Raw genomic sequence first — 26,054 nt, 5'->3', positions numbered from 1 at the left:
AATTTTTGGAAGAACGTAATCAACCAGGTGGGGTGTTGACTGTTGTGTTAGCCGACTCTCTGTGCTGTATCGCATTATATTTCTAAGTTTACTAGGTTTGTTTTCTCTTTCATTTGTACCTGATGATGGTTGCTTGTGTTGCAATCGAAAGTCGTATGCTATTATTTAATTATTATTTTTATTTCTACGTGACTTTACCGAAAGAACCAAGGAGTAAAGTAACGTAGTCAGGTATTCTACTGTGCGTTGCGTGTTAGGAGTTATAAATAAAAAAGTAGTAAAGGGAGGAGGAGGCGCCGCGATTTGTCGAGGGGGAGGAGTCACGGCGCCGCGTCGCCATTTTGAGTGGCGCGGTGGTAGCGGCCTTGGGGCATGCGGCTCTAGACTCCACGGAGAGCACGGGCACGGCGACACGTACATGTTTTTAACGATGTCTACGCAGCCGAAAAGGCAGCAACAGCAGCCGCAGAGTGCCAGGTCGGCCGTGCTCACCCCGCACGAGAATGAGATCATCTTCAACATGCTGGGCCGCAAGTGTCTGGTGAGTTGGTGATTAGGCCCGAGGCTTTTCCCCTCTTTCCTAGCCCCGTCGGCAGCCTTGGAACGAGAAGGCGCCCGCCGCGTCCGTGGGCCACCAGTGGGTGGTGCGGGATCGGCTGAAGGCTTTTTTCTACTTTCCTAGCCCCAAGCGGCCACCCTGGAACGAGCCCCACCCGGGCAGCGCTGGTCGTACTTTGTTGTCGAGTGATGTTTGATTTTAGCTGAAAGGCGGCTTGTGTATTTAATAATTGTTATTCTTTACATTCGGCGTTGGTTGTGGCTCATTCAAAACGTGCACTGGTTCTCTTTGCCAAGTACCGGTGCGGGTTTTTAACTCGCAACATTTCACTCCATAACACTGTTTTTAACTCGTTTTTAAAGGTAGATTTTTCAAATGTTAATGTACCTCAACATATTGTAAACTATCACATATTGAAGACTACTTACCATAACTGGATACAAGGAGTTGTTTTTCCCGTTAACAAGCTTCTGTTCCAGTGTTTTAATCTATTTTCATAATGTGAGGTGTATTTCGCAGTTAATGGAGAAAATTACGTTTCTGTTAACACGTGCATGGTATCAGTCGTAAATTTATCGGTGTAAACCACTTTGCGTGGATGGTGTAATTGCGGGACGAACATTCTGCACATGGGCGTCTTCTCGGCGTCAATGCATTTAAATTGTCTACAGTTTATGTCATTAAGAAACGTATATTTATAACGTTGATATATTCTTCATGTGTACAGTATTACAATGTGCGCAATTGTCAAAGACTTAACGAGATAAGAGCTCATGGTGTTGAGATGGGTTACCTTATAATTAAGGGCCAGTGAACCATACCTAAATATATTTCGTAACATCGTTTTTGTTACTTTAATATGGGATGTGGGCTTTTACATTAGCTTACCATGACATTCTAACTCAATAACTGAATACAATTCTAGTGGAAATTGTGATGGTGATTGAGTTCAATTGGTAAAGCTCGTTCTACATAGGCTTGGACAATTAACTAATTTGATAGACCTACCGCAAGTCCATTACCAGATAAGTACTGAGTCAGGCTTTATGGCATTGTTATTAACACACCAGACTGATTGATTTCGGCTTTTAGAACCCGTCTCATTGGACTACGTAGGCTGTGCACTGCAGTCAATGTGGGTTGAGAGTCTTCTGTACTGTATAGTTTTATTTTTACCAAATGTGACAAACATGCCGCCAAAATAAACAATGACCAATTAAAACATCTCGTTCCAAGTCGAGAGCGTGAGGATACTATATTGCTACTGAACCAATTTGCGTATTTGTTTGATTCCCAGTCAAAGGATCACATTGACAGCCAACCGATACATGTTCTCAATACTGTCGTAAGCCATTGCAGTGCCATAAGCTCTCCTCCCAAGTTTTAGACATTTCCAGGACCTGGAATTATAGCTCAAGTTAATATGGTCACCCTGTGGTATGTTTAATGGGTTTAAGTCGTAACTTTTCCTTCTGTTCACTACTAGGTGAATAATGAATATTTTTTATGTAATTTGATTGAAAAGTGTCTTGTTAATGCTTTATTTTATTTCAAATGTGAATACTAATTGTCTAACTATAAGCTTTCTCTGATAATTGTTTTTGGTACTACAACGTTGACATGCTTGTTGTCCAAGATACTCTGTAGTTTTTTAAATTCCTGATGTAACTTTAATCGTCAATATTTAAATGTGAGGCACAGTGGCTTTGCATGCAAATAACCACTCTACAAAATTGTTATAATAGCTTTTTAGGTGATGTAAAAATACCAGCCACATAATCTCTATTCCAGGATACAGTAAACAGGTATTGCATTCCTGTTTATATCGGTGTTGACTCATTTGTTGTTGATCAGAGGAGCCATATGCCTGAACGGTAACTAAATAACAACATTGTTTGCTTGTAATTAAACTCGCCTAGAGGCACCATAAATGCAGGTGTCAGAAGGTACTGGATTAACTTTTAAACACGCAATACATATTTTAGGCTAGTATTGTGATGATGTAACCAAGTCCCATTCTTATGATGAAATGTCAAGATGAAAATACAGTAGGACAGGTAAAGGCTGTTATGTAATGACAGGATATACGTGCACAGCCCTAATTCTCTCCTGAAACTGCGGTCATAAAGTTTTTTTAACCATTCACCTTGTTGGTCAGTGTCGGTTGGTGGAAGCATGGAGCAAAGATGGAAGAGCATAGAAGAACATTACAACATTGGGTTTTGCCAAAACTGTTAACTGCTGCCCACCCGTAGTTACTGCAGCATATAACAATATGTGAGGCATCTTGTTAGAACAGGGAAGGACTGCCCAGGCTCAATTTGCTTAGCTTCAGAGATCTGACGAAATCGGTCGCATGCTCGTGATTTAGTTAAATTCATCGGTTGTACATATTTAGGCAAGTAACAACTGGGTCTTTTAAATTCTATACTACAAACACCTATATTCTTTCCATAACATACCACATAAGATCCACCCCAGCTTGCCACACTTAAGACATAGTGTGCACTCATTGCTAGTGAAAATGGAACTCATGAGCATTTACTTTGGTTTCTGATATGATGAGGATCGGGCTGGTACCACTGGATTGCACATATCTCTGGGTGGCAAGGTAGGCCAATCAGATACACGTTTAAGCACCACATTTCACACAAACAGAATGGTCGTCGTTGAGAAAATTCCATGATTAGCCCTTTGTTAAGATTCCATCTCCACAATTGACAGCATGATTACCACAAGGCTATGCTTACACGAGCGTGTCATGTTTCAATGGCTAAGTTAATGTAATGGCTTGCACCAATATTTTTTTATCGACATGCCTAGGAGCCAAGAATATCAATAAGCGTGTTGGTTTAAACTAACACTCTGATGCTACTATTGCATCTGCGTAATTTATTTTCTGCAATGAATGGCAAAAACTAGAAGAGTATTGAGTTGATTTGAATTGCTGTTCTTATGTCGAGGTGCCCATAACGATGAATATACTCTTAGCTGATTTGAAGCCCTTTCACGTGATCTTCTGTCTGGGAGGGAAATAATTCGTCATCATAAGCATGTGAAATTGGGTGACTAAGCAAGAGGAGGGATTTAATAAAGTAAAATTTTAATCTATGTATTCATAAAGGCACCATATTATAATTTTTGACATTTTAGATGGAATTATTTATGAGTTCACTTATACAATCATCACAAACTTATCTGCCACACTTATCTCACTTATGCTCATGAGTAGGGCTTGCGTTTATGTAAAGTGTCAAATGTCAATTGAATCATATTGCTATCAAGTGCAAAATAAAACTTTGTAATCTCAGAAAACATGGCAACTTAGCCGTGAGTAATTCCTCTGACTATCGGGTGTACTCGTTCATCGACTCCTTTGCTGTGGCTGACCGCGTTTTGCCAGCGTGACACCATTGCTCACATGAGAATGCTGCTTTAGGGCAGGAATAACAAGCTGGACAAGTTCACAGTCACCTGTAAATTTGCCCAGCGTTAGGCGAAATGTGCGGTATCTGCGTCATGTAACAGCTTTTGTTTTAACATTTCATTTAATCATTTTTTACAACTAGTGAAATAAAACATTGTGGAAAGATGATTCACCACATTGTGAAACAATCATCAATTTGTGAGTACCGCACTGGTTCTAAGGATTATATATATAGTACAGTTGATTCAGGCCTTGGAATAATTGTAAAATCCTTATTCAAGTCAGGTCAAATAGAGCCTCCTTTCTCGAATAACCATTGGGGTGGCAATGTTCAAATCGTTTGGTGCTAAGCAATGCAAACGGCAGGGGCCAGTTACTGCAAAGGACACGCACTTTTTAATTCCCACATTGGTACATATTTCATTTAATCCAGTTGGATGAGTAAAGTCAACCCCCTAGCCAGGTGTTGAACGCTACAACCTTCCAATTGTGTTTAACTACATTGTGTCTAACTACATTTCCAATCCACCTGATTGCATAAGTCTTAATTCACAGCCACTTTGGAATTGAATTACGTACAGTGTCTCATATGGTGGCTGCCTTTTTTCTGTAAAGTTTTCACATATCTGACGGTTCCAGCCCTGTAGTTTTAGCATTACACCTCCACGAGAAATACCAACAACATAGAATGTTTGTATGTGTGAATGTGTCCACCAGAGAGTAAGTTCCTGCAAGGTGCAGTTTTCTCAGAGCTGCTCAGGTGAACTATTATGAAAGAGTCTTCATATAGCTGTGACCGAAACATCCCCCATTGGCGAAATGTAAATCCACACATGCCATATGGTTTTCTTCGATAAGAGATAGAAACTTCAACTCAACAGTATGCATGTAGAACTGAAATTAAATAACCAAGTGACTTACAAAAAATAGTAGCTTAATTCTATTGCACATAAAAAGTAAACATTTCAAAAATATGGAGTTGTAAGTTTGTCAAGATATTGCAGAAAGGTAACTTCGCACTTTGTTGACTGCTTATTCAATTGTGAAATTTTGTGACTGTCAACCTTCACTCGGCTGAGTGGAGTGTTTTTTCCAGGAGATCGTATTCCTCTTACGCCTTTTCCAACCCCTTTGCTCTTTGTGGACTCACTGGATGAATACTTTTGGAACCCACAATGTCTTCAGCTGCTGTTGAATTGACCATGTCAGGGTCAATTTATAGGCATTATTTATTTGAAAGGCAGACCTCAGTTCCCATAGTTGGCTAGTGACAATGGAAAATATTGCCATTTAGATGATTATAATGTTCAAGTTTGGCGCTGCACTTATATAATGGCCTAATTTTGTGAATTATGTCACAAGTTACACCGAAGATCTTTAATAACTGAAAGTTAGGTTAAAAAAATATCACGACCAATGCTGTTGATTCCACCATGCCTCTCCCATCGCTTCCATTATTCTGATAGATCCAGTAGTTGTTGCACAATTGGGACCCAAGCTTCAAGGTCTGCTTTTGCAGTATTCTTCTATCCGGCTTTATCTGTTTCCTGTAGACCCAAGGCTTTGTTTAATTGAAAAAAATAAGGATCTTCCCACTCAAGCAAGCATAGGGCTATGCTCATCTCAATTGGTGTTTCTGAACCAGTGGTGAAAATTCCCCATTACTTTGGTGGGGCCCAGTGTTACCATAGGTGTCAACCTTTTGGTAACTTTCTATGAAGTGATGGACAATTTCACCAGAAGTCTTGCACTCAACTGTAGCCAATAATATTTAATTGTTCAGATAACACTTAATATAAGTTAAACCGTGGTGTAAAGTGGCTTCAATCCCTTCCAGGTTGTTTAGATTATGTGGCGATTCACGTCATTACCAGTTCGCATTCCAAATAAAAATGGTGTCCGGTTTGCACTGTGTAACCTCAAATATGTCACGGTTTGCAGTAGCTGTTAAGGAATGTTTTTAATTGAACACTTTGTGCCAATATCACAAACAATTCTGCATGTTTTTTGGTATGGCTATTTTTGTTAGGTTTGATTTTTGTTAATACATACTTTCCAATTATAAGCATTTCCTTGATCATGGTATGTGTAAATAATATAGCTAGACACTTTACGTGACAAGGTTGCGAGTTGAAATGCTCTGTCTTCTCAGGCCATCATCACTTTTATGCTGATAAAATTAGTACATCTTTGTGGGAATTAAGAAGGGTCATCCATTTGAGACTGGCCCCTTTCATTAGCATAAAATAGCAATGTGATGGCACAGTCTCAGTTGGACCCAACCTTTGAAATTATGGCATTTATAATTCAGGGTCTGTGCTGCCAATGGAGATGAGCACTGCCTACAGATTGTTAGAGCATGGAGAACATCTTTAACATGTCCACAGGTGTGTGGGAGCGTGGATGGTTCATGATGGTATTGACAGTTGACTTGCCATAGCGTCTGCTTGTTGAGGCCTGTCAGGTACACAAGATACTGTCAGAAACATGAATTCAGATGTTCATCTGGTCACTGGCTTGGGGGGGGGCATAGGACAGGTAACCTTAGAATATTCCATTGTTTAAAGACAAATTTGTTGAACGAAACTTTTACGTGTTTCCGCATACGTGGTGCATGTAACCTTGGTGATTGTGCAAACTTTCTGCGTACTTGTGAAATAGGTCTAGCAGTGTGCGTCTAGAGCACAGGAGTTGTTTCTCAGGTGTTTGTTCCTTTTTCCTCTTCTGATTCAGAACTTCGACTGAGTGGTTATCACCTACATACAGTTTCTGATGCAGCATTTTTTGTTTCTCAATGGCAGGCAATTTAAAATAGTTAGTAAATAGCAGCACGAGTTTGAAAAGGCTGTTTGTTGCCGTTATAACTGACTATAATGCACCTTGTTTGTTTTAAAGGTCGTGATGACAGTAATGAAAGGGAGAATCTCATCGTTTTTACCAGTGCACAATGGCTAACTGTAGATTTTCTGAATATTATGAGACATAGGCACAATTTTTATCATTTACAGGAAAGTATGCGAATATCGTTGAAGTGAGTAGATATTTAAGGAAACACAATGTCTCTTGGTATTTTGGTTAATTGGCCCTTTGTCTCGTGAGGGATTCAAATTCAAAATGTCATTATCAATGCATATTTTTATTATCCACTGTTGTTATACTTTCTCTAAGTTATTGTCATTCACATCAAGGGATCCTGCATGCAACCAGATTTTCATAATTCTCTACACTGCCTGTAACAAAAAAACATTATTGTTATTACAAAATGACAGATAATTTAGATAGTTAATACGCTAATAGCAATTGTTTCTATAGCTTTATTTTTAAATCCTTTATATTAAGTTCGCTTGCTTGCTTGCGCGCTTACGACCGTGCAAATCTTTCGGTCGTTTTTTAACCCACTTCCCGTGATCCAATCGAGCTGACATTTTGCACACAGACTCGTTGTGCGTGACAATTTATTTTCGTGACATTTTTTTTCCAAAATGTTACACTTTTTAGGAAAAAATAAATTATATTTAATTACCAATTGCTTAATGGTGGCAGGCAATCATCTAACCCATAGGTGGCAGCCATCTCAAGCCAGAGGATGAGAGGACTCTAGCCGCCATGCATATAAAGGATTTATAGTGAAAAACTTTGTTTTTACGGGTTAATTTTTTACATTTACACTTGCAGATCCCTGTTATTGATTATGTACCATTATAATTTGCCTAGCACCATTCTACCAGTATTTCACTTAGTATTATACAGCTATATTTCAGTGTATACAATATATTGCGTTTTTAGTTATTACCGAGCCTTTTCGGTTTGTAATACCTGTACTAAACTAAATATATGGTGTAGAAATGTTTTGCTCCTTTGCAAAATTTCACGCAAATACATTGTAAAGTCAGTTTAGGTGCATTATATAGCAATTACAATGATAATGCATGTACCCTTATACACACGTTTTCTCATTGAAAATACAGTGAGGGGAAAAAAGTATTTGATCCCCTGCTGATTTTGTACGTTTGCCCTCTGACAAAGAAATGATCAGTCTATAATTTGAATGGTAGGTTTATTTGAACAGTGAGAGACAGAATAACAACAAAATACAGAAAAACGCATGTGAAAAATGTTATAAATTGATTTGCATTTTAATGAGGGAAATAAGTATTTGACCCCTCTGCAAAACATGACTTAATACTTGGTGGCAAAACCCTTGTTGGCAATCACAGAGGTCAGACGTTTCTTGTAGTTGGCCACCAGGTTTGCACACATCTCAGGAGGGATTTTGTCCCACTCCTCTTTGCAGATCTTCTCCAAGTCATTAAGGTTTCGAGGCTGACGTTTGGCAACTCAAACCTTCAGCTCCCTCCACAGATCTTCTATGGGATTAAGGTCTGGAGACTGGCTAGGCCACTCCAGGACCTTAATGTGCTTCTTCTTGAGCCACTCCTTTGTTGCCTTGGCCGTGTGTTTTGGGTCATTGTCATGCTGGAATACCCATCCACGACCCATTTTCAATGCCCTGGCTGAGGGAAGGAGGTTTTCACCCAAGATTTGACGGTACATGGCCCCGTCCATCGTCCCTTTGATGCGGTGAAGTTGTCCTGTCCCCTTAGCAGAAAAACACCCCCAAAGCATAATGTTTCCACCTCCATGTTTGACGGTGGGGATGGTGTTCTTGGGGTCATAGGCAGCATTCCTCCTCCTCCAAACACGGCGAGTTGAGTTGATGCCAAAGAGCTCCATTTTGGTCTCATCTGACCACAACACTTTCACCCAGTTGTCCTCTGAATCATTCAGATGTTCATTGGCAAACTTCAGATGGGCATGTATATGTGCTTTTTTGAGCAGGGGGACCTTGCGGGCGCTGCAGGAATTCAGTCCTTCACAGCGTAGTGTGTTACCAACTGTTTTCTTGGTGACTATAGTCCCAGCTGCCTTGAGATCATTGACAAGATACTCCCGTGTAGTTCTGGGCTGATTCCTCACCGTTCTCATGATCATTGCAACTCCACGAGGTGAGATCTTGCATGGAGCCCCAGGCCGAGGGAGATTGACAGTTCTTTTGTGTTTCTTCCATTTGCGAATAATCACACCAACTGTTGTCACCTTCTCACCAAGCTGCTTGGCGATGGTCTTATAGCGTATTCCGGCCTTGTGTAGGTCTACAATCTTGTCCCTGACATCTTTGGAGAGCTCTTTGGTGTTGGCCATGGTGGAGAGTTTGGAATCTGATTGATTGATTCTGTGAACAGGTGCCTTTTATACAGGTAACGAGCTGATATTAGGAGCACACTCTTAAAGGGAGTGCTCCTAATCTCAGCTTGTTACCTGTATAAAAGACACCTGGGAGCCAGAAATCTTTCTGATTGAGAGGGGGTCAAATACTTACTTCCCTCATTACATTGTAAATCAATATATAACATTTTTGACATGCGTTTTTCTGAATTTTGTTGTTGTTATTCTGTCTCTCACTGTTCAAATAAACCTACCATTAAAATTATAGACTGATCATTTCATTGTCAGTGGGCAAACGTACAAAATCAGCAGGGGATCAAATACTTTTTTCCCTCACTGTAGGTAAATTTCAAAATATCACTGTCCTGGTCACAAAAGTAAAGTTTTTGGGGAATAATAGACATTTTCTGTACTTTTGAGGCATAAGCAATTAGGAAATAACACTTACTACCCAGGAAAAAAAATATGTTTTTGTTACAGTGTCATGATTGAATTTATCGACCATGTTGGATTATGGCAACATTGCTGTATTACAATAGCTATAACTTGTTGTGTTTAAAACGTATTATAAGGTAACATAACTTTTCAATGAAATAGCATCAGAAGTTAGAACATCCAATTGATATTTATTTTGTTTTGGAGACCCTTACATGTAGGAAAATACATGAGGAATACTAGGGGTTTAAAATTGGAATTACAATGATTTTAAACTGCAGCAGTTTTAAATAAAACCTGACAGGTTCAATCCATGATCAACAACGTTACCAGGGAGGGGCAATCCTTCCTACTTGGCATATAAAAGCCTTACTGCTATCATCATTTTTGTAATTTAGCATTAGAGCTGCAATTAACTGTTTCCAATTAAGAACAGGCATAGGTGCTCAGTAATGATACCTAATAATGGACCATCCAGCTGGTGAGGAGGGTACTGTGTGATAGGTCACTCAAATCAAAATTGTAAAGTCATGACTTAATTTTACTGTTGGCGCTGGACTCAGCTTATCATCCCCCTGGGATCAATAAAATAATAACACGATTACCACTTGAGTGAACACTGAGTAGAGAGCGGCCTCTCTTAGTCCGTACACTTTCACCCTTGAGCAACTTGCTTTGAACCCCCATTCACCTATTGTCAAATATTGATTTTCGTCCGATAATAAGTTAACTTACCAATGTTTCCTGTTTCCGGTTGCCAAGAATGGAGCAAATCATCCAAACGATGTGTTTGGCCAATTTAAAATTTCGTGTGCCCTTTTTTCTTTACATAAGAGTGGAATTTGTCATTCTCTTTGCTCTGGTGTTGCTTGTAAGTTAATGCACAGTTTTCCCACTACTAGTGCAGATTTACCATTGCCTATAGAACCTTCATTACAGAGGGTGGATGCAAAAGAAGATGAGGCAAAATGTTAATTATGTCCGAATAGAGCAGTTCCATAATAATTTACTACGCGTACTGTGATGATGAATACTAATCATCCTTGGCCGGTCTAGTTTCACTTGTGGTTGCACTTGACATAACCTGAAGCTAACCTCAAGCATGTTGTGTGTAGCAAGCACACCTGGTTTGAATTACGATTTCTCACTCTGCACTGAGGTTTGGTGGTTGAGAGACATGTACAGTACTTACCATCCTGCCTGTGCTGTGTGCAGTACTGTATACCTTTTAAAGTGTATCCTATCGGATTTTGTTATCCATCTACTAACGTCCTAAATATAATTTACCTTATGTCCGTGATCTCAAATTGGATTATTTGCCAATCATATTCAATCATTCATTATCAAATTCTGCCAAAACTTAATTTCTTTGGGAATTTCAGCAAGACACTATGCATATATTCTCTTACAGCAATTGAGCCAGAGTAATTGTTCTTTGAAACTATTGCAAACAATAACACTTATAAATGTAAACAAAAACAGTATAAAATTGTGGCATCTGTGAAATTCAAGGTGTTACGAAATTCATGTTTATGCATTTAAAGTTTAAAAGGCTGCCCATGCCTCCTGTGCGATATATACAATTGTGGAAGCTGCTTTCCTGTTGTTTTTAATAACCCACACAAGTTGTTTCATTGTGTAGACTGTACAAGGAGGATACTGAACATGTGGATTTGCGGGAAGTGCCGCCCAGGTGGCAAACACCATGCTTTGTACACTTCAGTAGATTTTATTATTATTATACAAGACGCCATTGCTTTTATTTAACATGGGAGTTGAAGGTAAAGAAAATTATCTTATTTTGATTTTATACACATGAGACAAATTAATATTTAAATATTGCACGCGAAACAATGCACCCTCTTGATTCAATTAATGACCTGGAGTCATGGTCATTTGATTAAATAATTTGTTATTTTGGTCTTAGTTTCATGTGGTCTGGTTCTGTCTAGTTCTATCAACTTAAGTTATATTTGTTTATTTTATATCATAAATAGATTTTTACATTTATAATTCTATGCAGGTATCTGGAGCATTTGATATTGATTTTAATCGATGAGGCATAAAAAATGCATGTAATTTAGATAGGGTATATTGTTATCTGTACAGTATATGTAATGAGAAGCCATTGCTCCATTGCATATGTGCCCAGCTTATAATGGTATGCTTTCCCCTAAGTGGATGAATTGTACTGTGTAATTATTCTTTGAGTTGCAGTGGTGTCTCTTGAATTGTTCAAGAAAGCATTAAAGGCGAAAACGTAATGTGCAGACTGCCATCTGCCACCTGCCACAATCCTGGAATGAAATCAAATGAATTTGAAGTGTTGGGCACGTTTAGTAGTGTAACGTGTTATCCGTTGGTACCCAATTAAATTAATTGTGTACGTGTCTGTACCTTTGTGTGCCTTCATGCATTTGCATAGATATTTACAGATTTGTATATATACTTTAAAGTTTTAAATAGTGTAATCCAACATGACATGTTTACCAGGAAAATTTGTAATATATATTTTTAAATACATTATAAAGGGCTTGTTGCGTCATGAAAATGATATAGAGTACAAGGGGGTACCCGATATACGTTAGGGACCGGAAAATTGCGAGTTATAACGAAACGATGTGTAACGGGGACTTCCCCCCATATGAATACATGTTAATGGGGGAGACAAGGGCACCGTAAGAGTGTAAACTTTGCCTCAGCGACGCAAAGCGGGGCAATTTCTCCTAAAGGAACAATGGAATAAGGTAGGGATGGGGATTGTAACTTGGGGAAATTTGTGTTTCATACCTGGAAACCAAAATATGTACTTTACATGTACATAAAACAGGTACTGTACTATACTGTACAACACAATGTACACATATAACTAATTCCGAGTTCAAGAACATTTAAACAACATTTATATTTCTCAAACGCTTAATTGAAAACCATTTTTACGTGCATTTCGAAGCAGCACCTGTGCACTTGAAAAGTTTTCCTTTTTTAAATAGAAAACGTATTTGGGACATTTTTTAAGCAATGGCTCAAACAAAAACTATTTTAGTGTAGAAAAAGCACGTCATTTTTAACAGCATTTTTTAAAGATTGTACCTTAACCTATGATTTATATGATCTTACCTTGAGGAGTGGATGAGTTAGTATGTACACAAGAGAATACGATGGGACTGAGAAGATGGTGGTGCATGTCAGAGTTGTACACCACACCCCCCCTCCCCGCTTTCAACCGAGTTCAACTGAGCGGAGTCGAAAATAATAATCGTCACTGGTGTTGGCCGTGAGTGGGTTCGTAGCTACGCACTCACGCACAATGTTTTTTAACTCGCCTCAGCGGAAACAAGTCAAAAGCGACGTATATGCAGGGAAATGTTATGTTGTGTTCCTCAAAAAATCGGCTACATGAGTGTGAAACAATGTACATCGAGATGACGTATGTTGGAGACTCCCTGTATGTTACTACGTGTGAAAAAATTGTCATCTGTAATACTATAGGTTGGTTTGACAGTTGAACATTGTCACTACAATTTGATGATGTGTTTATGCGATGAAAAATGGCTGGGATCGAGTTTTACACGACAGAACATTCTCAATTTAATTTGTTTTTAGGGTTCATTTGTGATATTTTGGGCAAATATATCCACTGACTCCACAACTTGGTCTGGATCTCATGAGCTGAAAAGCCTCAACCTGTTGACACTGCATGTGAATGAATCCTGAGCCAGGACCCCAATCCTTGGTAATGTGTAGAAACATATCCTAGTGGAGTGCCCACTCCTGCTCTGTTCAGCCATTCTGCCCTGGTGTTTAGGACCCTCAGGATATATAAATATATAAATGTGCCTGTCTGAATTGTGGGCCACATTGGCTTCCACCCAGGAAATCAGATGCCTGGTCTCATACATGAGATGGCTACTCTGGGATAACCCTGGCAATTCACTCTGAATCCTGCTATGGGGAGGAGGGCCAACAGCAGAACCAAGGCATGAGCCCTGATGGTCGCATGCTCCAGAGCCAGCATCTTTGTAAGTGCCGTGAGCGGTACCCTTTGTTGAGGTCCCCTGTGTGGGACCGACCCGAAGTGGAGGCTTGTGGTAAAGACATTCTTCCATCTCGGCCTTTCCACTGGGTACTTTTCTATTGCTGCAAATGCTATTTAGTGGCTTATACATTTCACCTTTTAGACTTGCAGCTATCCACATTGCAAATGGAAAGTAAAGTGTGTACTTTATTCTGCTCTACGTGTTTTCCAACCACAATGTTTCAACAGTCAAATAGAAATTTCAGCTGTGAAATTAGCATTTTCTATTTAACTTGTGATCTATCCTAGTACTGCATGCAAAATGTCTGACACGGTCACGCGACGTTCAAATGTCTACAGCTGTGGCTTAATGGCCTACATTTAATGTGTTATAATGGTGGTACATGGTTAGAGTAATTATTCTGAAACTTTCAGAATCCAAGGCCACTAGCCCAACGATATTTCAAAATAGAATAATGCTTTGTTTTTACTCGACTGCATTGTAGTCTCGACTAATTGTGGATATGCTCAAATTTAATACAAACACTGCTGAGGTCCTCACCAAACCATTGCAATCGCTCATGGTCCGGCGTCGTACAAATCCACCGAGCACCTGTACGCGAGCTGATTTCAACGCTCCATCTCTGAACATCTCTAGAATGCTTTCCAATCCTTGACCATTGGCTGCCATCCTTTCAAGTGTTTTATGCGCCTTTGTGATAGCATTGCCTTCTAAACATGGTAAAAATACCAAGTATATAAATAATTTTAGGTCTTGCATGCAGTGCAGTGTACTTTTGCATCACCTTTCCCTGTGTATGTGTGTGTGTGCGTTGTGTCCGTGTGCATCTGCAGAGCATGGCGACGGCGGTGGTGCAGGTCTTCTTTTCGGAGAATGGGGTGTGGCAGAAGAGGCACTGCGGGGTGGCCTGCTTTGTCAAAGACAACCCCAGGAGGTCCTATTTCATCCGTGTGTATGAAATGAGGGTGAGTACTTGTCATTTTGGTGGTCTAGGTGTCTCTTGCAAATTAGACTATTCTGGTCTCTTGAGTTCTGTATGTGATGTGATAAAATTAGCACACCCCCCACAAGTGAACACCTATTTAAGGCCCAGGATTGGAAGTAACTTTCACTACAGGAGTTTAATGCTACAAATAGTTTATTGATGTTTGTAAGTACCAGGGGAATATCGTGCCTAATTATAAAATTTTGTCGATAGCTCTTCAACATACCGGTGTGTTGAAGCAATACAAATGTACATGTTTGTACAAGTGGCAACTTGATTTATTTGGCTGTGTCGGGTGGAGAAGAGTGTACAGTACATTGGCATTGTGCTTGCGCAATGTTCCCCAAAAATGTATTATGAATGATAACATTGGTCGTGAAAGCTTACGTGTTAAATTTGCTTTAAAAAAATCTGATTTAAATTTAACTTGATTTGAAGCTTTCGTGACTGCAGGAATTACTCTTTGGTTCTTTCGGTAAAGTTACGTAGAAAGAAAAGAAATTAAATAATAGAATATAACGTTTCGATTGCAACAAGCAATCGTCATCAGGTAGAAAACAAACCTAGTAAACTTAGAAATATAATGCAATACAACACAGTCTATATGTGTGTTTCTCTGTGTTGTCTCTCTCTGCTTGTGTGTCTCCGTGTCTGTGTTTTGTCTCTCTCAAATTTAGCAATCGTTGGTAGAACGTAATCAACCAGGTAGGGTGTTGACTGTTGTGTTAGCCGACTCTCTGTGTTGTATTGCATTACAGTTCTAAGTTTACTAGGTTTGTTTTCTACCTCATGACGAATGCGTGTGTTGCAATCGAAACGTCGTATTCTATTATTTAATTTATTACATTTAACTCTTTCCAAGAACCCATTTCTTTTTATTCACTGCAGGAAATTCCCTTCCTGCACATCTTGCTCTTTCATCTGAACCTGCTTCTGGAATACGGGGTGACATTTTATGCATATTGATGTGTAGCTCGTTAAAACTAGCTATTCATAACATTCATTTCAGGCATTCATGCCGAGTCTTTGATTATTTAGTCTTAGCCTCCAATTGCTTGTTATTTGTCTGGTTTGTATATGGTATGAGCATCATTTTATAAAACGAGCAGAGCTCAAAGTCTGAATTAATGACTCCATAATTAAACATCACACTTAACATAAAGCAGTTGCACTGGCATAGCACTGTGTTCTGTTGTTTGCCTGCATCAAAGATGAAATTTTCAGGTGTGAATTTTACACAGTAAAATTGTTTACTTCCCCAATGTAAATACTTATATCCAAGTGGTGCTTTGGTTAGATTTCAATGTTTCAAATTCAAAACCTGGTTTAGTCAACCCAGCAAGTTTATAAAATCAGTACCACGTTTTGAGAACTCAACCGAGTTGTGGCACTGTTCTGGACCAGCACTAAAGATGACATTTCATATCTGTTTATTTAAATATTATGTGGATCACGTTGTTAGTCCCAGACCATATTAAACGTTCCATTTGGAAAAAGTTAAATATATGTACTTGGTTCTTTGAAGGAGCAAGAAAATCAATTGGTTCATTCCCATAAGTTGTGTGGCTTACCTTATTCCAGAAGTGACTTATAATTAACAGCCACGACTGTCATTCCTTACTCTGTGCCATTTGTATTTATATTGGTAATCATTAGAGCTGTCTTTAATTGTATAGATATCATCCCATGCAGATTATTTAATCTTATAAATGCATCGCTGCATTCTAAATGCATTCATTTTTACATAAAATTGGCATATACATTTTTGTATGTCCAGTAGGTCACATTTCCTTGGAAGGAAATATGTATTTGCTTCTGGATTTTCAAACGTAAAAAATGTCACCAAAATAGTGAATTGGAAACCAAGTAATGGTTACCCAACCTTAAAATCATGATGCAAAAAGTCTTATGTTATATAAGTCTAGTACTTAAAACATGCTCTCACCTACTTGAGTAAATGGGTTGGATTGAAACAATGATTGCAAAAGGCTAAATAAGAACTCATAGGCCATTCAGGAATGTGGCTTTCAGCCTGACAAGGAAGAGAAAACTAACACACCTTAACTTATGGGCGTTCAGAGTGCTACAAGTGTCGGTACATGCTTGTAGCATTCAACCGTTCATACCCACAAAGCAATACCAGACTTGTTCTGCAACTGCATATTTATCCGCATGCCCTGAGGTTTAACCAACTGCACTTTACGGGTGTCTAATTAGCCATGGATGTTTCTATGCCTTTGTGGTTTTTTCTTTTGAGCCTTAAGTAGTAGCTTTTGATAAGCTCTTCAGTCAGGCAATGCAGTCTCCGCATTGCGCAACTGAGACTGCAACATCCATGATTAGGACTAGTCTGCTAAAATGTCTTGCCACTTGTGATTTTCCACTTCATTCCACTCCCCTACTATACTGGTGCACATCCGATCATTTGTAATTTAGTAGTACAATAAAGTTGCTTTAATGTTATATTATCTGTAGCTCTAATATAATTTCTCCCATTGGAAGAATTTAAAATCGTAAAACTCTGTGCCCCTGGGTAGTTGGAGAGCTCTTGCTCATAAATACGAGGCAACATAAAAACATTTGTCTGCTGATGAGATTGAGGGCCAGCACTTGTGCAGTGTGTAAAGTGCTGTTGAAAAATATAGAAACGGAATTTGCTGATGGACCAACATGTTATTATATTTTTATTCTTAGGTTTTTTCGGTAAAGTCACGTAGGTAAAATTTTTAAAATTAAATTAATAAAGATTCCTATTTGAAACCTGATTCCCACCACCACCCATCTCAAAATAATTATCTCATCAAAACGCTATACCACAGAGCTCATGGCATTTCTGACCAACACCACCTGGCCAGTGAATTAAGACATGTATATCGGGCCCTCAGGATGAACGGATACTCTGACCGCACCATCCGCCAAGCTGTTTCTCCCACCACACAGAAACAGCCACATGAAACTATGATCAAAACTATCACGTTGCCATACATAGCAGGCGTGACCAAAAAGATCTCCAAAATTCTAAACAAACATAAGATCCAAGTCCGATTCAGTACAGTACATAAAATCCGTGATCTAATTCCAACTGTGAAAGATGTCATTCCTGACTTGGAGTCTACAAACTGAGTTGCAGTTGCGGTGATTGCTACATTGGAGAAACGAAACGTCATATCTCTGATCGTGTCCGCGAGCACAAGTCAGATCTGAAACACGGCAAAACTGATTCTTCCGCCGTTGCCGATCATTGCTACAATGCTGTGGGCTCTCATGAAATTGTCTTTTCCGAGACCAAGGTGCTCTGCAAACCTCCTGGCTACCATCAAAGGTTTGTACACGAAGCCATCCAAATATACAAACACAGACATAATTTCAACCGTGATGATGGGTACAAACTTAGTAATCATTGGAAAGATGTTATTAACCATGCTAAAAATATTTAACTACACATATTTGGACCATCTTATTTTACAGGCACTATTCTTCATTTACCGTATAGTTTCTTCTTTTTTCACACACTGGTTTTCTTACTTTAAGTTTTACCACACATTTGGCAAATCTAGAATTAATCCCAGCAACGTAGCAAAGTGCTGTTTCATCTACATAACAAAGGCTCAGTCCCATTCACAGCAGCCGCACCTTTACATCAGCCGCACCTTAACAACTCTTAGAACCTCCCAGTTCAACCAGTCTACACAACCAAGACTCATTCCTAGCAGCGGTTTCAGCCGCACCACCTCTACATAACAAAAGGCTCAGTCCCATTTACACGCACCTTTACATCAGCCGCACCTTAACAACTCTTGGAACCTCCCGAGTTCAACCAGTCTACACAACAAAGACTCATTCCTAGCAGCGGTTTCAGCCGCACCACCTCTACATAACAAAAGGCTCAGTCCCATTTACACGCACCTTTACATCAGCCGCACCTTAACAACTCTTGGAACCTCCGAGTTCAACCAGTCTACACAACAAAGGCTCATTCCTAGCAGCGTGCTTCAGCCGCACCGAACCTCACAATAATAATATCCAGGGGCCTACCTTGGCTCCTTCCACCCTCAACCAGTATATATACAAGGACTGTTTTCTTGGAATTTCTCTTACTTGATACAGCTATCGTGCTGTGACGGTTCCACCTGAAGACGGAAGCTTGTGTTGCCGCCGAAACGTTGTGATTTTTTATTTTATTTTTATTTTTTATTAATTTTAATTTTTTACCTACGTGACTTTACCGAAAAAACCTAAGAATATGAATCCTTGCAGTCGCGAAAGCTTCAAATCTAGAATGTTATTATATTCCTACTTGATGGACATTTATATTTTTAAATCCTTTATATTAAGTTCGCTTGCTTGCTTGCTTGCGTGCTTGCTTGCTTGCTTACGACCGTGCAAATTTTTCGGTCGTTTTTTAACCCACTTCCCGTGATCCAATCGAGCTGACATTTTCCACAGAGACTCGTTGTGCGAGACAATTAATGTTCGTGAACAAAAAAAAAATTACACTTTTTAGGCAAAAAATTGTTATTTTACATTTATTCAAATAGAACTCATTCATGGCTTTGGCTGAACGTCACAGTGTAGGAGCCCAGAGCGTGACACCTCCACAGGCCGTGGCAGAGTAGCGCAGTGGGTAGCGCCCTTGCTTCCCATGCCAAAGGTCGCGGGATCGATCCCCGCGTTCTCCACAGGCGAATCTATTTTTAAATCCTTTATATTAAGTTTGCTTGCTTGCTTAGGACCGTGCAAAATTTTACACTGTTTAGGGAAAACAAATTAAATATTTAATTACCAATTGCTTAATACTGGCAGACAATCATCTGACCCATAGGTGGCAGCCATCTCAAGCCAGAGGACGAGAAGATTCTAGCCGCCACGCATATAAAGGATTTATAGTGAAAAACTTTGTTTTTACGGGTTTACTTGTTATTATTTCATAAACTGAAGTCTACCACGACAGCACAATACATTTTGTAGCAATAATCGCCATCGCCAATTTTTACATCTCCAAACACTAACGTAACTGTCGGACTCGCTGCAGTGATGCTGTAATACAAAGTACGGCAGTCACCCCACAGTAATTTTAAAGGATTGTTTTCCTTTACAACAAATCTTCAAACTCACTGTGGACCACCTGGTCCACGGAGTTTACAACAAGAGCCCTGTATTTTTTGTTTCTCAAACCAAACTAGAATTAACCAGTGTACTTTCTGTAGCAATGGCATGTTTAATTAACCAGTGTGCTTTGTGCAGCAATGGCATGTCTTATGTCAATTGTATGGAAACCGTATTTTTTAATGTACTAAGAAACCTTATTGAGCAATTTCAGGTAACCTAGTTAAAGGTCGTTTTTTCCAAAACATTGGGCAATTTCTCTTTGTCCAGTAGTGTTTAACTCCATTGTGTAATGATTTCATAAATGTTATGCATCCTGTGTGCTTGTGTGTGCCTCGTATATTTGACTTAAACAGTCCGTTTATCAAGCTTTTGTATAGCTGTCTGCACCTACCGCTTGGTACATTTGCATAGTGGTCCAATGAAAACGTCGCTACAAAATTTACATTTGTCATGCGTATCCTATTGTGTTCTATAATATTTGGGGATTGAGTGTAGGTACCTTAATGGCAAGATAGTGTAAGGAATTACAATTTATAAAAAATGTTACAGAAAAGCATTTTTTTAAAGTTTGTATTAGGAGCTTGATGTTGATGGGGGCAGGGGTGCAGGATGGATGAGGGTGACTTACCCAGACAGGCATTGGAGTCGCACTACAAGGTCTGCGAGCAATGGGAAGACCTGAATTCATGGAACAGTGCTGTGAGGGTCGACCTAGGAGGGTGGATGTGAACTGCAACAGCTGCAGGGCCTGTTAGAGTTGAGAGCTGGGGAGGTTTGGTGACCCGGGTGCTGCTGCAAGGTCCACTTTCTGCCCCGCCTCCTCCCCCCCCTTCTCTTTCCCCCCCCCCTACTACCGAGGCCTATATAACCTCGTGCCACGGCAAATCTATCGCCTACTTCAGCAGTTGTGATCTATTATTTTTCTACCTACGGGACTTTACCGAAAGAACCAAAGATTAAGGTTTGGTGGCTGCAACTCATTGGCCATGGTGAACTCTTTATTTTGATTTTCAGTAATATTTTTTCTTCCATTCCTAATTTCTCCAGTTAAATTATTCTTATTTCCCTGTACTCCCCATTTAGCACGGTTGGCTACATATGGTGTGAAAGAAGTACAATATATTTACACATTTCTTAACTGTCGTGACATACCTGTTATTAACAAATAGCTAATTATGTCATTTTTTCCCCCTTTTGATTGAGCAATATGTATTTGCCATGTTCTGTAATTTCAAAAAGTGCTCCTAATAAATGAAGAGACACCCTTCAAAAAGTTGTTTTTACCATGATAAATAAGTGGATAATATATCTCCATGTATTTGTTCCTCAACATTAAGAATATAATTATTTTTTACACTTTCCATCAACCACGTGGCCTTCTGAGAGTGCATAATTTTAGTAATATTGGTACAATGCAAGCTGTGGACCGGTGTCAACATACTGTGTCTCGCCTTGTGTGACTTTATTGTAATTTTCATACATTATTAGAAGGCCTAGCAGTGTGGCATGTTCTAATCACACCCATCAAAAAAACCCACTTGTCTGCATTTTACAATCTCTTTGGTGATGCAAATTTAGACTTTCATTTTTATTATACACACTTAAAAAATAGTGGCCCCCAGGCGGCAGCAGGACCCACAGTAAATGGCAGCATGCATAAAGGTCTCTAGCAATGCTGTGAATGTAGAAGAACGCTCAGCAGCCCAGCTATGCTCGGAATGTAACTACCTCATTGAGACAACTGTCTTGTCTCCAAAACCGGCTTCTAAAGAATGTGTCAAGAATGTGTTGCATGCTTTAAGAGGAAGCTGTTCGTAGTGTATATGCCACCATGAGACCAGTTAATAATCTCTTGTTCACATGCTGATATTCGTTTACTTCTTGGGGCCAACGTTTCTCCTCCCTTATGGATGTCACAACACCTAATTTATGCATGCATTTTAAACAGTGCAGACATTGGTTGTACTTGCAGCTTATAAGTGGTTAACAGTTACACTAACTTGCAACCCTATATACAAAGCAGTAAGGAAGAACGCAGGTAGAATACATGAGTTAATAGGGATCAACTTGAGAGGGTCTATGAAAGGCTAACATTTTTGTATTGAGAGGGCTTATAAAATAGGGTCTACACTGGTAGATCTACGCTTATACTTCAGGTTAGTTATCTGGATTACAACACTTTTGCATTTATAAATTTACAAATAGATTACTGGTTGCTGTGGAGGTCGATAACATTTTCATCGCAGTCCCAAGGGGTCTAGTACTCTAAAAGTTGGCTGTAAATGGCAATAGCCTCTTACTTCCATATACAATCCATATAGGCTGCCACGGTGGCGAGATGTAAACTACCTCGCCTGGTATACAGGAGGTCGTATTATTGGAGTTTGCATGTTTCCCTGTGGTTGTGTGAATTTTTCTCTGGCTGCTATACATTACCACATGATAAACTACTTTGTTGAGCTATCATTTGTGGCCAGGTCGCTTCTTAAAAAGAGCTTAATAGCTCGTTGGTCCTTACCTGGTAAAAAAAATTGTTTTTTTAATATGCACTCTGGGAAATGCATTTTGCACCCTTTGCCAACACATTTTATTGTCCAGACTGTGTAGCACATATGTGACATATACGAACTTTCTGCATTGTGCAAAAACTGCGTGTCTGCTTCGTGTCTCTGCAGGACACAGGGCATCTGTGCTACGAGCAGGAACTCTACAATAAGTTTGAGTACAAGCTACCACGCCCTTTCTTCCACACCTTTCTTGGCGACGTAGGTGCAAAACTTGCTCGGTCAATGAGCGCCATCTTTACCCATAAAGTTAAACAGTTTAAATGTGTTCTCATTAAAGCAAATGTGGGAAACCGCACAGCTCTGAGCTAGTGGCCATAATTCCACGTTTTTATATTAGACAATTCATGTTGGCTTATTTACTGAAAAACACATAAAATAGCTGCAGAGCCTGAATATTATATTTTCCTTCAACTATTTGGTTTTTATTACCAACTGTACTTGTGGGGATAGTTCTGTCAAGAGGTACATTCAAGAAAGGCCTTCCATATTACTGATTGTTAGCAGAGCTGCATATCATGCCAGGGTGTGACTGGAAGTTGGATACTTGCACAGCTACAGTGAGGGAAAAACGTATTTGATCCCCTGCTGATTTTGTACGTTTGCCCACTGACAAAGAAATGATCAGTCTATAATTTTAATGGTAGGTTTATTTGAACAGCAAAATCCAGAAAAACGCATGTCAAAAATTTTATAAATTGATTTGCATTTTAATGAGGGAAATAAGTATTTGTCCCCCTCTCAATCAGAAAGATTTCTGGCTCCCAGGTGTCTTTTATACAAGTAATGAGCTGAGATTATGAGCACACTCTTAAATGGAGTGCTCCTAATCTCAGCTTGTTACCTGTATAAAAGACCCCTGTTCACAGAAGCAATCAATCAGATTCCAAACTCTCCACAATGGCCAAGACCAAAGAGCTCTCCAAGGATGTCAGGGACAAGATTGTAGACCTTCACAAGGCTGGAATGGGCTACAAGACCATCGCCAAGCAGCTTGGTGAGAAGGTGACAACAGTTGGTGCGATTATTCTCAAATGGAAGAAACAAAAGAACTGTCAATCTCCCTCGGCCTGGGGCTCCATGCACGATCTCACCTCGTGGCGTTGCAATGATCATGAGAACGGTGAGGAATCGGCCCAGAACTACACGGGAGGATCTTGTCTATGATTTCAAGGCAGCTGGGACCATAGTCACCAAGAAAACAGTTTAACACATTATGCCGTGAAGGACTGAAATCCTGCACGCCCGCAAGGTCCCCCTGCTCAAGAAAGCACATGTACATGTCGGTCTGAAGTTTGCCAATGAACATCTGAATGATTCAGAGGACAACTGGGTGAAAGTGTTGTGGTCAGATGAGACCAAAATGGAGCTCTTTAGCATCAACTCAACTCGCCGTATTTGGAGGAGGAGGAATGCTGCCTATGTCCCCAAGAACACCATCCCCACCGTCAAACATGGAGGTGGAAACATTATGGTTTGGGGGTGTTTTCTGCTAAGGGGACAGGACAACTTCACCATATCAAAGGGACGATGGACGGGGCCATGTACCATCAAATCTTGGGTGAGAACCTCCTTCCCTCAGCCAGGACATTGAAAATGGGTCGTGGATGGGTATTCCAGCATGACAATGACCCAAAACACACGGCCAAGGCAACAAAGGAGTGGCTCAAGAAGAAGCACATTAACGTCCTGGAGTGGCCTAGCCAGTCTCCAGACCTTAATCCCATAGAAAATCTTTGGAGGGAGCTGAAGGTTCGAGTTGCCAAACGTCAGCCTCGAAACCTGAATGACTTGGAGAAGATCTGCAAAGAGGATTGGGACAATCCCTCCTGAGATGTGTGCAAACCTGGTGGCCAACTACAAGAAACGTCTGACCTCTGTGATTGCCAACAAGGGTTTTGCCACCAAGTACTAAGTCATGTTTTGCAGAGGGGTCAAATACTTATTCCCTCATAAAAATGCAAATCAATTCCTAAAAATTTTGACATGCGTTTTTCTGGATTTTGTTGTTGTTATTCTGTCTCTCACTGTTCAAATAAACCTACCATTAAAATTATAGACTGATCATTTCTTTGTCAGTGGGAGTTGCTTGAAAGTGCCATTCTTACCCAACAGCCAGTTCTTCATCATAATGCAGGGTTTTCTCATGACAAACCTTACAAATTGGCTGTGTCGGATGGTGGCGGGTAAAACGACACAGTTATATATTTATGCGATCTCACCCAAAAAAAACCTGTATGGATGATATTGGTCGCAAAAGCCTACGTGTTAAACAGTTCTTCACCACATTTCAATAATTCAGCAATGAATTTTTATCTCTCAAAGGTAAACTACCAATATTTGTAAATACAGAAATGCATTTTTACAAGACGAATTGTTTGAGCTCTTGTTGGTGATTCGGCTAAGATCTCCATCTTGATACACTTGAAAATCTAGTTTAACTGTGCACGGTTGCCTGGGTTTGAATCCAGGATCGGCGGTGCTGGCTCAATCATTTCACGCAGTATTACACCTCCAAAGCATTTGTCTATTTTCTCTATCAGAAATGCCAGGTGGGGCTTAACTTCTGCAACGAGAAGGAGGCAAAGACCTTCCGTGATGCCGTGGAGGATAAGCTTCGACTCAGGCACCAGAAGAGCGGTGAGTGCACTTTTGTTGTCAAGTTGGGGATGGAGGTGCTCATGTTGACAAGTCAGCGGTGGACGTTTACGTGGTCTGAGCAGATTAGAGTAGGTGGCACATAAAACATTGCAGACCGTGCCTTATTAAAAATAGTCATTGCTGCCATATAACATTTTATAAGCGAAACACTTTTCATTATTCTTGAGCTACTTGTTGACTCAAGTGCAAGCTAAATGTGTTCTGAATGACGTAACGGGGTGTAAATGAGTGAAATGGCTGGCATCTGTAATAGCACTATGGGGGGGATATGAGAGACTGATAAAAAATTACAATGATGTAACTGCAGATACAGATCAAAGAGGCTGGGGAAAAAATCACACTTTCAGACATTACATTTTATGTGCCTAAAGTCGTTTTTATGATGGACCACATAAGTGGGCTTAATAAAGACAATACATCGCTTTAAGGGATGATGGTCAATGGTCAAGGCTGCTGATGGAATAGTAGCCAAAGCAGAAATGACTCCCTCAAGGATTATCACCATGGACATGGAGTAATGTGAAACGATAATGCCCAGGCATGAGATGGATGGTAGTAGCATCATCGAAAGACCACGTGGAATGGTATTGGCCTGGGAATGCTTTCATTCAGCAGTGGATATTTCTGAGCTGATGATGGCCTCACACTTGTTAATATTGCCCTGATATTAAGTGCATGAATATAGACGCAGTAACCAACCTTACTTATTCAATCTAAGCCCTGTGCAGCTTAAATGGAGGTGTTGTACCTGATTGTAAATCAAATGCTACTTCATTTCATATCAAAGGCACAAAACAATAATGCAATAAAATACAATGCGGGAATATAGATGAGTTAAAAATAAAAATGTGCAAGCTCACTGTATGAAAAAAATTTCTGTTGATAAAAATTACTTGCTCAAATTATTAAATGACCTTCCATTACTCAATGTGAATATATCATATTACTGTTTTTTGTGACTAAAGACAATGAAAATAATCATTGCTGAGATTTTTTGCATTGATTTTTTTTCATTTGCTTGTGTACAGTATATATTACTTTCATGTTA

The 26,054-nt window shown here is 39.7% G+C and overlaps 1 protein-coding gene across 1 annotated transcript in view; it reads left to right on the top strand.

The window, feature by feature from the left end:
* The first annotated feature begins 317 nt into the window (after nt 1–317).
* The window catches only part of LOC144729494 (actin nucleation-promoting factor WASL-like), a 42,587-nt gene continuing 16,850 nt past the window's right edge, over nt 318–26,054 (top strand). Inside the window, 4 exon segments of the mRNA XM_078609829.1 lie at nt 318–541; nt 14,521–14,652; nt 22,457–22,546; nt 24,889–24,985. Coding sequence (XP_078465955.1) covers nt 419–541; nt 14,521–14,652; nt 22,457–22,546; nt 24,889–24,985 — 442 coding nt within the window. The 5' untranslated portion in view covers nt 318–418.

This window comes from Lampetra planeri, chromosome 32 (assembly GCF_965212315.1).
Source record: "Lampetra planeri chromosome 32, kcLamPlan1.2.h2, whole genome shotgun sequence".
Classification (NCBI taxonomy): Eukaryota; Metazoa; Chordata; class Hyperoartia; order Petromyzontiformes; family Petromyzontidae; genus Lampetra; species Lampetra planeri.
Note: the sequence above shows the minus strand (reverse complement) of the source record. Positions and strands in the feature narration are given on the sequence as shown.